The following is a 17,782-nucleotide window of genomic DNA, read 5'->3' as shown; positions in this document are numbered from 1 at the left end:
CATTAAAATACAGGGGGCAGAAATATGCTGTTGCAAATTACATATTCATATTTAAAGCAAATTTGCAGTGGAAAGATTCTGATTTGAATGAGCATCAGGCGAATTCTATGTACATATAATGGAAATACAAAGGGTTTAATGAACCGGTTAGAAAAAGAAGAGGATTTGCTGTTTTTTCTTCCATTACATATAAAATGGGAAGGAATGGTTATTATATGACCCCTATTATATGACCCCTAACACTAAAATAAAATCTTATTTGAAATTAAAGTGGTACCACTAGTAAAATTGCAAAATGTGGCAAAGTTTTTTGCAACTTCATCTGAATGGCAGAGGTGTAGAAGGTGTTGTAGACCATATCACCATGCTCACTTGAAATCTCATTTTCCACAAAAAGCAATAGGTTACCATTTACATTGACAAAATATTACATGTAACATAAAATTTATGGCTGTGGCACATAGATGGTAGTGACTTAAAGGTAATGCTTTATTCGATTTTAAAAACAATAAACATTGACAGTACAAAAAACATTAACATTACAGTTGTGTGTCACTGGTTTTATTTTCACTCCGACAGGTTGATTATCCCTTTCTTACAGGTTGACCTAATATAGGTGTTTTGAATATGCAAAGCATTCCCTTATGCGCCAGCCATATCACTACTTGGTTGAGTGCCAGGGCCAGACTTTTACCATGGGCTCCATATCTTGTCAAATTTGCAGGCTGTGCCCCTAGCTTCGTGTGTGAGCTTGATCAAGGGTATTACAGAGTTGACTAGGTTTATCCATGAGTCACTTGTGGGGGGATCATCCAATGCATAATTTTTTTATCTTAGCATAATATACTATTGCCCTAGATCTCATACTTGCATGTCTGGTAGGTACTACTTAGTCCACCACACCCAGTGGACATACCGTAGGAGAAGTGGGAAGTCCAGGAAGGTTTCTAGTTCTGCCATTACCCAAGAAGGTATGGAATGTTTTTAATGGTTTTCAAAGAAATACACTTAGGGTAAGGCCACACTGGGCGTTTTGGGGAGATTTGGTCGTCTGGTGACTAATCGCCTCGTCTTTACAGCAACCAATCTCCCCAAACGCCTTCCCTCGCTCTGCGCCGGCTAAAATGAAAAAACCCTGGCGCGAATCACACCCGGCGGTTAGTTTTCCGAAGTTCTCCAAAGTTGCCTCACGAGGAAACTTCGGGCGACTTTGGAAAACGAATCGCCCGTGTGATTAGCGCCGGCATTTTTTCATTTAAGAGCGAGGGAAGGCGTTTGGGGAGATTGGTCACCGCAAAGATGAGGCGATTAGTCGCCAGGCGACCAAATCTCCCCAAAACGCACAGTGGGGCCTTACCCTTAGGCTTCTTTTGTATATGAAACTTAATGATCCTAGAGTAGTTAGTTATCCTTGGCTCCCAAGATCTTGCTGAACTGCAGCACCCAGAATACTCATCAACTAGCATTGGGGAGTTGTAGTCCAGTTATAGGTCAGGGCGAAAGGACAGAAGATATTACTTTTGAGTATGGTTGCACCAAATCCAGGATTTGATCCTTTTCAGCAGGATTCAACCAAACCCAAGTGCCTGGCCAAACCGAATTCTTAAACTCATGTGACTCTTATTCCCCAGAACAAGGAAATTAAGATTTCACCCATTCCTTTCCCTAATTTGCATATGCATATTAGGGTTCAGATTCAGTTCAGGATTCAGACAAAATAGTGGATTTGGTGCATCCATACTTTTGGAATTTACAACAGGAAATCAGGATCTATTTTGAGCAGCCAGGCTAAAGATCATCAACTACTAATTAATTTAACTCCTATGCAATTAATTCCTGTGATAGAGTTTGTGCACACCATGCTACCCAATGGCACGTGTCTAATGAAGCTGACATATATGCTAATTTGGAGCAAATCAACCAGTTAGACCAACAGTTATATCAATATGCTGCTAAAAAAACATCTGACTTAATGGGATCTGTTATCTGGAAACTCAATATCCAGAAAGTCCATCTCCTATAGACTCCATTTTAGCCAAATAATCCAAATTTTAAAAAACGATTTCCTTTTTTCTGTAATAATAAAACAGTACAGTGTACTTGATCCCAACTAAGATATAATTAATCCTTATTGGAAGCAAAACCAGCCTGTTGGGTGTATTTAATGTTTACATGATTTCCTAGTAGACTTAAGGAATCAAGATCCAAATTACGGAAAGATCCATTATCAGGTCCTTACTGTCATGCTAATCCAGTCATATAGAGGGCAGCCATGTTGCTCTTATCTCCTGATAAATAATAAATCCTAATAAAATGATGCCTAAGGAAAGAAAATGGAATTTTAAGCACCTTTATACTATATATTCAATAAAAAATGCTTTTCATGTTATTTGTAAGTGTAATTGCTAGTGAAAGCTGTTTATCTGTACTTTTCTGCACTGCTGCTCCATCTGTCTCTTAAAAGTTAGTTGAGCATTCTTCTGCACAAATATATACCGGTAGTCAACTGGCTTTGACTACGTTGTTTCCTATGTAAGGAGCATCAGGGCTGAGAATATATTAGATATCAGAAACCCGCTCTGCTTAGAACTTCCATTTCCTTTATTAGACAAACTCTCATTTGTGGGATTTCTCTTTAAATGCTAATGCTAAAAATTTGATCATTTTAGATTTGTTGTCTTTACAATAAAATGTGCACTCTTCTTTCAGTATTGCAATTTTGGTGCTTATATGAAGCATTCAACAAGTTGCTGTTTTTTTAGATTATTAAGTTGTGATATTGATTTGCAATCAACGTTTTTCTTTAAAAGTGATCAATCCATTTAAGGTTTGCTAGTGATTTTAGAAAACACTCTGGACAAGTTTTGTCCATAGTTCTTTTTCCCCATGACTGGGTTTTAAAAAAAAAATTTAAAAATCGTTACCCCAGTTTAAATCACTGATAAGAAACCTAAGTATATTTTTTTCTTCAAAGGTATGTGCTAATAAGTATTTGCTTTAAAGCACCGTTAACAAAATGATACTTTGGCATTCTTTAAAAATTCAGTTTGTAATCTTCCAAAATGTTACAAATATCGTAATGACATCAGCCTTATGAGAAACAAATAGCACTCTGTCATGTGAGCACGTGGATTCTTTTATTACCACTTTTACCAGAAAAAGTTGAAGTCATTAAATTATCCATGTGTCATCAGCCTTCAGCAAATAAAATCACATAACAATCTAATGCTTGTTTGTTCAGCACTTTAATGGCACATATTAACTACGGTTATGGCACCCCTACAAGTCAGTAAACTAATGCTGAAACACAGTAAAAGCATTTAACAGACAATTATATCATACACAGTAAATATCCTCCCCATAATGAGTTATTGCTTTAGAAAAGATACCACGTTACTTGTTTGTGCAAGTCACTTGCCAGAGACATATACAGTAGCTTGAACCAACTATATGAATTAAATGGGATCTCTCCCCCAATCCAAAAATTATTTTTACATATATGAAAAGCAGAAACATGACAATGTGCATACATGTTTAAGCTACTTGTAAATAAAAATGCAAATAAAAGTAGTATTTGTTTATCTATTCAAGTTCTCTGATTCTGGCTCCTGAAACAATGTAGAAAAAGTTCTCCTCCTAGGGTTGCAAACTGTCTGGTTTTTACTACCTCCCAAAACTGGGCTGTCCGGTTTAAAACTGCCTGCCTGGTTTTCCTAATTTGGAAACCCGGGCAGGATTCCCTAAAACTGATGCAGTAATCGGCCAATTGCAGATCTGTGGCATAGCTCCTCCCACTGACCCACCCTCAACCTCAGCAGCCCCTCCCCATGAGAGATACCAGCAAGGAAAGGTAGCAACCGACTCCTCCAGGTCTATTAATCAGTTGGTTTCTACCACACTGTTTCAGGAGTCAGAACCAGTAGTGCACAGTATATAAACAGCAATTTAGCCAGACAGAAATTACATTCACAATTTTAAAACCACTGGTATAATTTATTGAATATATACTGGCAAGTTTCCTAGAATTATATTTTCATATAACACCCAAAAAAGTAAAACGGTTTCCCCACCAGAGATGTGGGCTAGGGATGGGCGAATTTGACCAGTTTCGTCAAAAGTTTGGCGCCGGCAAAATGTCGCTGACGCCCATTGAAGTCTATGGGCATTAAAAAAAATTTTGTCGCATGGCGAAATTGTTTTGACGCACAACGTCATACAAGTCTATGAGCATCATTTTTGAGGCGAAACAAGGCGAAAAACTTCGCCAATCCCTAATGTGGGCTAATAAGTTCTGCACTTTGGATGGGAGAAATAATACTATTTGGGCCAGGAAAAGCTCCTATCGATCTCTATTCTGCCACAACAGGGAGAAGCCCCTGGTGCAGACAGTCATGTTTACTCAACCATTGAGCTTATAGTAGTGATTTCACATGCATACGCATAATGAAGGGATCCTTATCATTATGAGAGTTCAGACATGGCAGCTCCTGGTGCAGATGGAATAGTGCTCGCTAGGAGCATTTTCTGGCCCGAATAGTATTCCAGCCAGCCTCCAGTGGTGGGAATAACTTTACTATGACTACTTTAAATAGTTTTTTTATTCTGTAAAATGAGATTGTATTGACACTGTAATAAGAGACAAACATTAAAATAAACTGCATGCAACATGTCCTTAGATACTGTCCACTCAACAACAAGCACAAATCCCCTTGCTGATCAAAATCTGCAAACAATTGAGAAGGGATTGCTCAATGCACATTGCCTGGTCCCATGTTTCATAAGTAATTTATTATCTATGCAAGTAGGATTTAAAATCGTTTTTGCAAATACATGCAAAGTTATGATAATAAAATTGGTAAATCACTATACCACATCAATGCAAAACCCATATGGTGGTTTATAACTATTTACCTGCAGTCATGTTTTTCAAAGACTGGCACCTCCCTGTGTGGTAGCATTTCTTGGATGAGTTGTATAATGTGATATTGATGTGGTTTGGTGGCGTACCAAATTTATGATCATAACTTTGTAACTAAAACCCCAGTTTTTGAAAATACATGCACTTGCATAGATACTACATTACTTATGAAACAGGGAACCAGGGATTGTGCATTGATCAATCCTTTCTTTTTTTTTTTTTTTTTTTTTTTGCTTGTAGCTAATTTGAACACTTGCACTTCCATTGTGTTGTTATATTTTACTTAGCCTTGAAGCACTCCAACAACCCACCTTTTTGTATTCTTGATCAATATCTGACCAAGGACTCATATATCAATTAATGGCAACTATAGATCACAAACAATTTGATTTCACTGGCCCAAGGATTAAAAACTTGACTTAGCCTCGATCAGCAAACCAGAAATATGCCAGAATCAATTAAAATGCCATTTGTTTGGTGACAAGCCATATTAACAGATTTTTCCAACTGCAACATATGTGTGTGGTGTAACTCAACTGTATGTGTCTATACAGTGACCTGAATACTTGCCCAAATTGAAAATCAAAACTGCTAACAAAACACAAAGACCCACTAATTTGGCAAGTTGGAAAATTAGCAGATCTTTGCCCAATTTGGCCACTTACATACAGGGCCAAACAGGCTAATCATATTGATTGTCTATCTCCAAGTCAATGATAGGAGGCCTATGCATTCCTGTAAGGAGAGGACTATATCAATGTGCCAATGTTATCTTCCCACTACAGGATTTTCGAAACTTCCCAATAGATATCCCCCGGGGAGGCCATCTGAAAGGCCCCATACACAGGTAGAGAAGCTGCAGACTCAGCTTGAAGAGGCCAAATCGGCAGCTCAAAACTGCCTGTTTAAGGTCAGTGGAACACAAACTGGATTTCCTCTGCTTGTGTTTTATATGCAGATGGAGGAAAATGGATCCACTGTCATGGGCTCCGACCTGTAGCCCCATTGGCAGGCTTGGCGTAGGACTATGTGGAGCTACAATGAGTGGAAATGCATTCTTTTGTATTTAAGCACGGATATCTGCTCAATGTAAACCCACACAGGCCCACATTGTGCTTGTCAGTGAAGCTATGGGATGGAGAGCATGACAGCGGATCTGCTTCCTCCGCCTGTATACAAAATGCACCATGTAGTATCTTTTATTATTTTCGGTTGTTGAAGAAAGTTCACTGTATTACAGGGGATCTTGGTAACCCACCAGAAGCCTATGGCTATTCATATTTATGTCCTGAACTATAAGAATACCCACACTATAGACAGCTGCTCTGACTAGGAAGGAACTGCAGTAAGTGAAGAGTATACCATGTTTTTTCCCCTATATAAAACGTGATGAACACCAGTGTGCTCTCACAATTGTAGCAACACAAACCAGACACAAAAGGGATAATATGCAATTACCAGTCACTAAAATAAACACAGAGCGATATCCAACATGACATGGATGATGCACCTACTGATAATTTGCCAGCTGTGCCTCTCTAGGTGTGCGAGTTAGGCAAGAATTCTGGGAAGGAATATTATACTGTCAGTAACAATATTTTTTTTTTTCCACTACTATAATAAATGATCATTGGGGGAGGTACATAAATAATGTAGAGTGGTGCTGAGAGCCACAGGGCCCTATGGAGTGTATGAACAACCATATAAACAAGCAGGCAATGTAGACCAAATGAGAGTAATGACAGGGGTGCAGGCTATTACAACTTGGATGTTAAAATCAGAATGTGGGCAGGGACAAAGGGGATTATTGTGGCCTATCATGGTCAAGATGCCACTAGAAATGTCAGCTTTATCTCCAGTGCACCACAGAATAAAGGTGACTGAAACATTCAGAACTCAGGGCTGTGATGGGGCAAACAGTAAAGGACTGGAACATACAGACACATACTGAGCAGCATAAATCTATCAAACGATAAAGCAAGCTTGTACAGCTGTGTTAGAACTACAACTCCCGACTGCTGCCAGTGATAGAGTTCCCACAAACATGGACTGACATTTATATGATATAGTCCCCAATACATACTTGCATCTTCCAGCAATAAGGAGGGACAAGAGGCAGGAAGGAGCATATCTAATATATACATTTACTGCAGCACCATTCTCCAGGGGACATAACTGCCTGAGACAGCGCCTGCATGTCCTTCCCTCTACGTGCAACCTAATAGAGACAGCAAATCGTCGCAGGGCCCATGACAGGCTAAATAAGTACCCCCCACCCTCCCTCACCCATAACAAATCCAATACCTCGCAGTGTCACTTCAATGCAGCTCGCTCCTCTCGGCCCCGGCGCAGTGCCCTCAGCAGTGAGAAGATGCAGGAAGACAGTGCTTGTTGCGGCTGCTGACGGGATCCGGTCTCCTTGCTGCAGCCACTCCTTGCAGACTGATTATGCGTATCTCTACACAGCAGCGCTAGAACTCCCAAACACTGATTCCAGCCAGAGGCCTGACGTCACATGCTCCGCCCACCGGCTCCCTGACTACCAGATGACAACACCGAGGTGCCGCAAGTCACGTGAGTTATGATGGTATGGGGCGCATTACGGCAGGTGCGAGAGAATTTTAACCTGAGCCGCTGCTTGTATTATTGGTTTACTCATTTATCTGTCAGGGCGTGATGATGAAATACTGTATGTAGGTTCAGCAGAGGACAAGGGTGAAAATAAATAGCTGGCAAACACTTTTGCATACCTCCCAACGTGATGCAAACAGACAGAGGGACCAAAAGATTTGCTGCGTGTAGTGCGGCCAAAATGTTTTGACCACGCCCATTTTGTGACCACACCCCCTAATTACCATGTCCAATTTGGCAGATTATGAAAGTTTGAACTAATTTCTGTGGTTTTTATGTGTTATTGCAGTTATGCTAATGAATGTGAACTACCCTTTGAGCTGTGTAAGTTCTTATCTAAAACCGTTACAAGAGTATGTTAAGTATGTACTCTGGGCTCTCTGCCAAGAGCTAATTAAGTTAGAAACTTTGTTTATTTTTCTGGCAGTTTAGTGCCGCAGATCAAAGAGAACATAGGGACATATTAGTACATATCCATGACTGCAGGTTGAGCTGTCAAAAGCGGGACTGTCCCTCTCAAAACAGGACGGTTGGGATGCATGCATAAGGGTGCAAGGCTGGCTCTCCTAGACGAGAAGAAGGGTTGCCAACATTTTTAGGGTCTGGCAGCCAGACATGAAACAATGCATGAAGCGGTTGCAACCTGTCAAGTTTTGACCTGGACAGCCCAGTATTTTGAAGGGTTGCACGGGTCCAAACTTCTTTCCCGGTTTATTCCCCATGATTGACACAGTGATCGACCGCCTCATAGCCCTGCCCCCAGACAGCACGCTCCCATCCCCCCTGCCCGGTCTCCACCGGTTGGAAAGGCCTGGTAAGATTTATGCTAAATGGCTTTAGACCCCACGTCAGCTATTCCCAAATGTTTGGGTAAAGGTGGCCATACATGGAGAGATGTCGCCAAACGAACGGATCTCTCCTCGATATGCCCACCTTGAGGTGGGCAATATCGGGCTGATCTGATCGTGGGCCCTAGGGCTCAACGATCGGATCCTAATGATGAGTAACGGGCGGTCGGATCGCAGGACCACATCAACGAACAGATGGGGCAGTAATCTGACGAGATTTTTAGTCCCGTCCGATCAACATATGTCCGACTTTTTAACAGTGCAGGTACATTAAACATTATATTTAAAAGCATATAAAATGCTTTTTAAAGGGCACATAGGGTGTGCTGAGGTCCTAGAGTGGTACAAGACGAAAATACAGCTTTTCAGACAGGTTGCAGCCCTAACCTCACATTTGCATTATTTTGCAATAATAATGCAATATTATTATTTTGAGTTAATATTGATTAATAATGGGTCTATGTAGGGTATGGGGTAGGGTTTTTTTTTTACTTTAGGGTTGAATTCTTCTTTAACACATACAGTTCATGTGGTACTGCATTCATCTTTTGAGAAATGTACTTACATTTACCTGACTTGAAAAGAGGTAGGAAATTTCTAGTACAAGGTAGAAAAGATACATTCAAATAAATATTAAAGGAATTATGTCATGATTGTTACGGTGCACTTTTTCTTTCTAAATTACACTGTTTACATTACAAATAATTCATTTTACCAAACAAAATGTTATTCCTGAACCAATAAATTTTAGTTGTTATATTGTTTCTCCTACTTAATGTAACTGGAGGGCTTGGGTGTTTATTATTGAGTGCTATTCTCATATCTACCATATGGGAGCATTTTTAGCAATGCAGGTGTCAGGGAGCTATTATCTAATTATATTCCCATTGTTCTGATGGGCTGGGGGGGATGAGAGTGTGATATCACTACAATTTGCAGTGCAGCAGTAAAGAGTGACTGAAGTTTATCAGAGCACAAGTCACATGTCTGATGGCACCTGGGAACTGACTTACCTGGCAGGATACAGGAATTCAGGAACATGAACAAGAATCTTATTCAGAGCACACAGAGTAATGATCCAGCACAGGTTACTGGTGGTGGCAGACTTAAATACCCCTTTATTTAGACCAGTGCTGTCCAACTTCTGTGGTACAGAGGGCCGATAACAGAAGCCAGTGTTGACCACTCCGTGTTTTTAAACCACACCCATGTTAGACAAATCTAATCTTAGTACTAATCTCTGTACTGATACCTTTTAAAGTTTACACAAGGTAAGCAGTCACAGCAGCCAGACTTTCATGGGGGAAGACACAAGGGGGGGTTGCGGACTGCTAGTTGGACAGCACTGATTAAGACTATTGCCTGCTGTTGGATTGTATGTGTGGACCAGAGAATAAAGACAGGAGAAACATATGTCATTCACATAACCTGCCAGCCCCCAACCACATTGCCCCTTGTGGCTTAACGGGGAGGTGCAGAACAACAGGGAGATTGTTCCTTCACTCTGCCGATGCTAGATTAAATTTGCCGGTGCCTCAATCCTCCATAAAGCGTTACCGCAATCCCATATTAGTCCATAAAATAGTAGTTAGAGGAGAGCACTCATAGAAGCAGATACTGCTAAAACATTTTATTATTGACTACAAATCACACAACACTATTTTGGATTCGGGCCGAATACTGAACCGAATCCGAATTTGCATATGCTAATTAGGGGTGGTAAGGGGAAATTTTTTTTAACTTCCTTGTTTTGTGACAAAAAGTCACGCGATTTCCCTCCCTGCCCCTTAGGATTTGGATTGGCTGGGCAGAAGGATTCGGCCGAATCATGCTGAAAAACGCAGAATCCTGGCCAAATCCCGAACCAAATCCTGGATTCGGTGCATCCCTAATATATATATATTTAGAAGGGATAGACTTTTACTTTTAGTTCAAATTAACAATGTAACTATTGTTCCTTTCATGAAAAAAATTACCATTACTGGTATACCACTAAAGCAAAGTCAATTGATGTGGATCCTGCAGATGGTTAATTTCATAACCTGTCCTTTGTCTCCATCCTCTGGTAAAAAGTAGTTATATAGTAGTGGAGTCAGCCACTTGGTCTCTAGAGGAGCTGCCATCCAGTTATTCTGTATTTATTTCCTGATACCTGATATAGTGCCAACACATTTCCACAGCGCTTTACAGACACAGCATTAGCATCAGTCCCTGCCCCAGTGGAGTTTACAATCTGTAATCTGCAAGGCTTTGCAAAATATAATTTTGTATATGTAAATAATGCTCATAAATTACTACAAAAATACAGCAATCTGGGAACACAGTGTGCATTAAGGGGATGATTCATCAAAATGTGAGATTAGTTCTCACCACAGAAAAATTCACTCAGTTTCTATTCAATCCTATGGGATTTTTAAAAGCATATATATCAATGGGTGAAAGATTAGAGTTCACCATATATGACATATGATAAATACACTTCTAAAAATCACATAGGAATGAATAGAAACGGAGTGAATTTTTCTGTGGGTAAACTCTAATCTCAGATTTTGATAACTCTGTTCAGAGAGTTGTAGTACAACAATATTAAAGGAGATGTAAAGGCAAAAAAACAATATTGCATGTACAGTTTGTAAAGCTAAAAAGAATGTACTTAAATTAAAAATGTTGTACCTTTTCTTTAAAATAACCGATTCTGTGCAGCTGAATTCACGGTTCCTCTTCTCTCCCTTCTGAAGCTGCGCACAGGACCTTTCCCGGCCAGGCAGTGAAAGCAGTAAAAAATGGCTGCATTCTGATGGGCAGGGAAGCAGAGTGGGGTTTTTCATTTGTTTATTTATCACCGAGATGAATCTCAGTGAGGAACAACCCCGCTCTGTTTCCCTGCCCTATGGAATGCAGACCAAAGCTCTGGCCGGCCGGGAAAAGATTCCTGTGCGCAGCTTTAGGAGGGAAGAGAAGCAGTGAATTCAGCTGCACAGAATTGGTTATTTTAAAGAAAATCAAAGTACATTGCAAATATGCATCTTTTTAGGTTTTTGAGCAGTGCCTGCAATATTTTTTTTCCTTCACGAAAAGTGCAAATTTGCTGTAAATTCCATATTAGATTGTGATTGACCATCTATGTGTAAAATATTTAAATAAAATGTACCCTAAACACAATAAACTCCTATAAAAATACATTTTAAGTGCCTGTGATTGCTTATTAAAATAAACAGATGATTTAATCAATTACTAGTGACAGTGCTTATGAGCAAAATCCTTACAACTAGTCAAGGGTGTAAGGTAAGTTGAGAATCACACTTCAGACAGCAGCAGCCCACAAGTAACCAGGGTTGCATACTTCCCAACTTTCCCATTTTTTGCGGGACAGTCCCGATATTGACAGCTCAGCTCACAGTCCCGGATTGTTACTGAAAGGTCATGAGTTTCACTTTGATCTCCTACACTGAACAGCCAGAAGAAGATACAAAGTTTCTAAAACAAGAGGCTTTTGGCAGAGAGCTCGTAATACTGAGCACCTGCTCTTAGATACATTTGTAACTACTTGAGATAAGCAAAGATACAATTGTAACTATTTAAGATAAGCAGGTCTCATGGGAGAATGAGCCTTGCAATTTACCTTCATTAGCAAAACTGTAATAACACATAAAACATGACCCTAAAACCCACAGCAATGGGTTCAGACTTTCCATAACCTAAATCTAAAGTCATCTAAACTCATTTAATGCTTAATTAAATTCATTTAATTTAAGCTTTTCATTAGCATACTAAAGCACCATTTTTCACAATTTGTGAATGCTTTAATTAGATGGGATGCTGTGACGCAATTTTCTGTGTTAAATGGGATAAGTGGGTTAAATGTGTTTAGTTATTCTGAGTTAAACACACAAACCAGAGTGGCTTCATCTGTATTTGGGGGTTGTGGCCACGTAATGGGTGTGATCAAAAATTTTGTGCGGCAGGACATTTTGTCCCTTTCTGGTTTTCAAATGTTGGGAGGTATGGGAGTAGCAAAAAAGCAAACACCTCAGATTTTTTGTAAAATGTATTTAAAGGGCTTCACACAAGCTGAATTTGAGCACTGGTAATATCTTTTCCCCTTTTTTGTAGCAGCTTGTCAACTTCAGAATGTAGCTTAAAAAAATAGCAGCTGGTCACCGCTACATGGGTTAGACCAAGATTTATCTTTGTTTCATGTATATATATATATATATATATATATATATATGTATATATATATATATATATATATATTTTGTAATTTAATACATTCAGCCTTTAGGAAAAGGATTTAAACACAGGTCATCAGTTAACTAGATGGGAAGCTTCCTTGCTGGTCTCACACAGTTTTAAATGTACTTCAGTATTTAGTAGAAAATAAGCAGCATAGGACTCGTTTTAAATGAGTGTTTAAATGAGAACTAAACCCCCCGTGAAGTCCCCACTGTACCCCCTCCCTGCCTCACCCTGCACAGTCTTACCCCAGAATTCTGTCCCCTCTTGAATTAGTGACCGCACATGCAGAGTAAGTGCAGCGGCGCCATCTTCATTTTCTTTGGTAAAGTGAGTGGCGTAATCATGCTTGCGCAGTTGGAGCAATCTTCAGGTTTGTGGCAACTGCGCATGCGCCGAAAGAGACGGGGAGAGAAGGGAAGGAAGAAGATACAAAGATTACTGAAAAGAAGAAGGTGGCACCTGTGAGCTCCTCTGCGCTCAATCTGCATGTGCAGTCACTATTTCAAGAGGGGACAGAATTGTGGGGTAACAACTGTGTAGGGGGGAGGCAGGGAGGGGGGCCAACGGAGGGGGGGACGGACAGTGGGGACTTAACATCGCTTTCCAATAGGAATGTTTTATGCCCAATAATGATTAATTATATCTTAGTACAAGGTTTTGCTTTTTAATTACAGGGAAAAAAAGAAATAGGTTTTAAAATTTTGAATTATTGATTAGAAAGGGGTCTGTGGGAGTCTTCCCATAAGTCAGAGCTGTCTGGATAACAGGTTTCCAGATAAGGGATGTATCAACATGCTCCAGACATAGCTCTGCTTTTTCTGGGCCCAAAGTAATTTAAGAAAAACTGTTATGTGAATTAACGAAACATAACTTAAAATCTTTTGGAGGGCAGTCCTCCAGGCTAAAGAGAAAATGGACTGTATAATCCACCTTATAATCAGCACAGGGTTCAGTATCTGTGATGGTATGGGGGCATTAGTGTACATGGAAGCTTGCATATCAGGGATGGCACCATTATTACTGAACGATATATACAGGTTTTGGAGAAATATATGTTGCCATCTAGATGCTGTCTTTCTCAGGAAAGGCCTTACTTATTTCAACAAGACAATGCCAAACTGTGGTGTGACATAATGAATGACACATTTTCACTTTCAAAACTACAGGAATTGCCTCCTCAGTTCCCAAACAGTTACAGAGTTTTGTTAAAAGAAGAGGTGGTGCAACACAGAGGGAAACATACCCTACCCAACATTTTTGAAACATGTTGCTGGCATCAAATTTAAAACAAGCATATATTTTCCAGAAAACAATAACATTGCTCAGTTTCAGCATTTGAAACTTTGAACTATTTGCAATTAAAATGGTTTAAATGATTTACAAATTATTGCATTCTATTTGTATATGCATTTTGCAGTGTCTCAAATTTTTTGAAATGGGGTTTTATACCAGCCATTACTCCAAACAAAAAAACCCTCAAAACTTGCTTTGTTATATTTTGTACAAAAAAAGGAATCAGTTTTTTTTTTAAATTTTGTTTTGTAGTAAAAAAGAAAAAAATGCAGGAAATTTGTATCAAGGAGATACATCACATTTTAATTTTCTGGCAGGCTTGTCTTAACATACAAACATGGATATATATATTAATCTAAAGCATATTACAAATCGAATAAGTATTTTAATGCAATTACTGCCCAAGGAATGTTTATAAAACAATATATAAAAATAGTAATTTCCCAAACAGTGATTTTCCCCTTTTTACCAGCAACTGCTACAAGTTTAGGCTTTAAGATATGTGTTTGGCTTTATTCAAGATAGTAATTCACAGGTTAGATATGCTATTAAATCTGGGACTGAGATGATGATGTTTTGGTTCACCAAGTGCTGACAATGAAGAAAATTCCTGTATGTCAAAGGCATATTTTGATGAAACCGAGTGATACTCAGTAAAGACAGTTTCCATTCATCAGTATCCCTTTCTTCCTCTGAATCTTGCTCTGTTGTCAAGCTAAAGAAAATAAACATAATATTTAAGACAAGGGCTGATTTACTAAGGTAGATGCTAATTTATACCAGTGTTGCTCATGGTAGCTTATTGATGGACGTTTGCTATAGGCACCCATTGCAATTTAGCACATTTGTTTGTACATGAACCTTTAAAACGAGAAATGATTGATGATTTGTCAATCCATCAATAACAAATAATAGCAACAAATCTGATGTTACATTCGATTCTCATAATCATTGCTAAATCAGATACAGTGATGAATCCTATATATGCACTTGACTTATAAGCATGATACAGGTACAAGTCTGACTTTGGGGCCAATGAAAAACATTTGGCATAAAGGGAAAGGAGTGTTAGAATCCTTGTTGCACCTCTCAAGTTATAGACTGAGGATGATGGCTGGTTAGAACTAATAAAGTGAGATAAAACTGAAGAAATTTTTTTATAAGATAATTAATATGTAATTCATTTGTTTATCATTCCACAGCAATTTTATACAATGGTTGATCAGATTTTACTGACATGTCTGTGTTCATGTCTTTGTGGTGGAAATAGGGCTTACACTTACTCATGCTGTCTGTATATAGTTAGAGATACATTTGTTTTATAGGAAGAAGCTCTTTTGTACAGTCTAGGCATCTCCAATCCTGCCCTAAAAAAATAAGCAGATAAGCTTATACAGATACTTGCTCAACTATCTTATTAGATGTTGCATAAGTAAATCAATAAGAATAATGAGATCTATGGATACATTTGGTCACTGTGGTCAGTATGCAATGAATTTATTGGCCCTTCATGATTATCTGTGTGCTCCTCATAAAGCTCACTTTGAACATAGATAAACATCTGCCCTTATAAAAAAAAAAAAACCTTCAGCCTCATGTAAAGCATAAATGGCTCATGAGAAAGCTGGGTCTTGGCTGTGAAATGTTCAGCTGGGTTGTTTGTGTCATTATTGGCCAAGATATTTTTGCAACTGGTCAACATTATAAGCTAGACTAAAACTTTTAATATATAAAACAAACATAACCAATTCCAGGCATCAAATAACTAGGTAAAAATAATCCCCATATAACAGCATCTGCCAAAGGGCATTTTTTTCATTTATTTGAAGTAGCTGTAAGTGTTGAGGGGCATTGTGATAGCTTTGCCTCTCCTTCAGCAGAGAGGATTTATGGATTTATGCAGCCAATCTTTCAATAAAAATAATATCTTTATTTGCTCAGCTTAAAAACATCAGAGCCTAAATGACTAAAAGGCACCAAGTGACATAAAGAATGTTTCTCCTTGAGAAGACCCTAGCAATCATAACAACTGGTGTACCATAAGCTAAAGCTGGGGCTAACTAGATATGGTAAATCTTAAACTTCAAAGCAGAAGCTGGCCAATTGAATAGCAAGATTTTTTTCATGACTTTAGGTGATCATAGTTAAGAAAATTATTGTGATGACTTTACAAAGACAGCTTGATAAATGCTAACATGCTTTTTAAAAGGAATTCTGAAGAAAATTAAGAAATCCCTTGTTGTAATAAGACTTACAATTGATCTTTTGCACTCAAAAAAGGTTACTTGGAGAGCTTTGCAGTATCCTTCTTTTAAACACTCCTTCGGGCTCTTTCCTTCCTAATTAAAAGTAAAAAAAGAGAAGTTACAATATGCAACTACAGTAATTTGTAAGCTCTTCCTGGCAAGGCCTTGGGACTTCATTTGTTCTTGCATGTTTTATTGTTTGTAATTGATTTTTTTTTGTTTTGTTTTTTTTGCAGTGTTTGGATTACACAAATAAAGTATGCAGTGCTGCAAACAATGCTGGAACTTAACACATAACCATAGTAATATATTACACTGAAATATATTATAAAATTTACAAACTAAAAAGAAGTTTGAGTGCAGAGCTGCATTTTCATAAAAAGGAAAAACTACTGCTTATTTTGTAGAATTGCATAGTGAATTGAGATTGGGCTCTTGTTCAGTCTGTAGAGTGATTAAACTGACACACACAAATAAAACAAACATAAGAGATTTATTGATATTTAGGACCCCTCCATAAAATGGCTCAGCAGCAATTCCAACATAACCAGGCACTCTGAAGTCCAGGCAGAAGTAAAAGAGCCTCCCCCAAATGAAGATATATATATATATATATATATATATATATATATATATATATATATATAGATATAGATATAGATATATATATGTTTCCCCCCCCACTCTAAACACCATTTTAAGGTGTTGCTCTATTCTCTCTATCTTCTGCTCTGTGAATCACTTATTTTCCTTACACATAGCTTTGCGTTTTAAAAAAAATGCTATGGAATGTGACTGTTTTAAAACACAGATTTGAATGCTGGTGGGAATAACCAGGAAGAATATAATGGAAACAATTAGCTTAGGCACTTAGGTGCTCTAAAACCTGCAAAGAATGTCTGTGCAGAAGTGTGCTTAAGATAAATAAGTGACATATTGTTTATTAACAGCAATAAATCTTTTCACCTTATGGAACTGGTAGCAAATTAGTCTCATTGTGGTTATTATAAAAAACAACATCATACTACACTGTGAATTTTAGATTATAAATACAGTTGCTTACTTTTTTTTTAAGTTGTTGTTTTTTTGGCTGCATACGAAAAAGTATTTCCTGTATTTTCCTAAAGTCTTTCCTTACTCTAGAGCTGCATGCTCCTGAATTGGCCTTGCTTTCAAAATGGTTTAACCCTGGTTTGCATTTACTGCTTATAATTACCATTTAGTCAGCTCATGATTGATTTATATACAGAATTGTCTGCAGTTTGCTGCAGAGACTTCACTTGAGAAAAGCGTCAATAGCAGAATTCTGGCCAATCACCATATGTGGCATTATTCTTAGGGCAACCAAATACACTACCGATGTGCCCTTTATGTGCACCAGCCTTGAAATGTACCTGCAGCACACAGTCACTCTGTAACAGACAGTTCTTCAAATCCTCCTTCACCCCACCACAAGGATGCTTCTCCTCCTCCTTCTCCTCATAATATTTAGGCATGTTTAATCACGTACACTAGCTCCCCGTAATAAGAACGTGAACTTCACTGACACCTTCTTGTGGACAGAGACATCTTGATTACGCCCTATACTCCGCGACCATTTCCGTCGG

At 38.5% G+C, this 17,782-nt stretch overlaps 2 protein-coding genes across 5 annotated transcripts in view; both read right to left on the bottom strand.

Moving 5' to 3' along the window:
- The window catches only part of inpp4a.L (inositol polyphosphate-4-phosphatase type I A L homeolog), a 75,847-nt gene extending 68,261 nt beyond the window's left edge, over nt 1-7,586 (bottom strand). Inside the window, exon 1 of one of the 4 annotated variants that reach the window (XM_041581107.1) lies at nt 7,223-7,586. The gene's annotated coding sequence lies outside the window, so the exon portion shown is untranslated. The remainder of the gene's footprint in view (nt 1-7,222) is intronic. The other 3 variants (XM_018245321.2, XM_041581108.1, NM_001096119.2) reach the window with 3 other exon arrangements.
- A 6,625-nt stretch (nt 7,587-14,211) lies between these two features.
- On the bottom strand, nt 14,212-17,750 carry coa5.L (cytochrome c oxidase assembly factor 5 L homeolog). Its single transcript, NM_001171783.1, has 3 exons — nt 17,570-17,750; nt 16,185-16,268; nt 14,212-14,644 (listed from the first exon to the last, which is right to left on the bottom strand). The coding sequence occupies exons 1-3, from the start codon at nt 17,669-17,671 to the stop codon at nt 14,603-14,605; spliced, it is 228 nt and encodes a 75-aa protein (NP_001165254.1). The 5' UTR covers nt 17,672-17,750; the 3' UTR covers nt 14,212-14,602.
- Nucleotides 17,751-17,782: the final 32 nt, after the last annotated feature.

This window comes from Xenopus laevis, chromosome 2L, assembly GCF_017654675.1.
Source record: "Xenopus laevis strain J_2021 chromosome 2L, Xenopus_laevis_v10.1, whole genome shotgun sequence".
NCBI classification, from domain to species: Eukaryota; Metazoa; Chordata; class Amphibia; order Anura; family Pipidae; genus Xenopus; species Xenopus laevis.
This window is presented reverse-complemented; position numbering and strand designations above follow the sequence as displayed.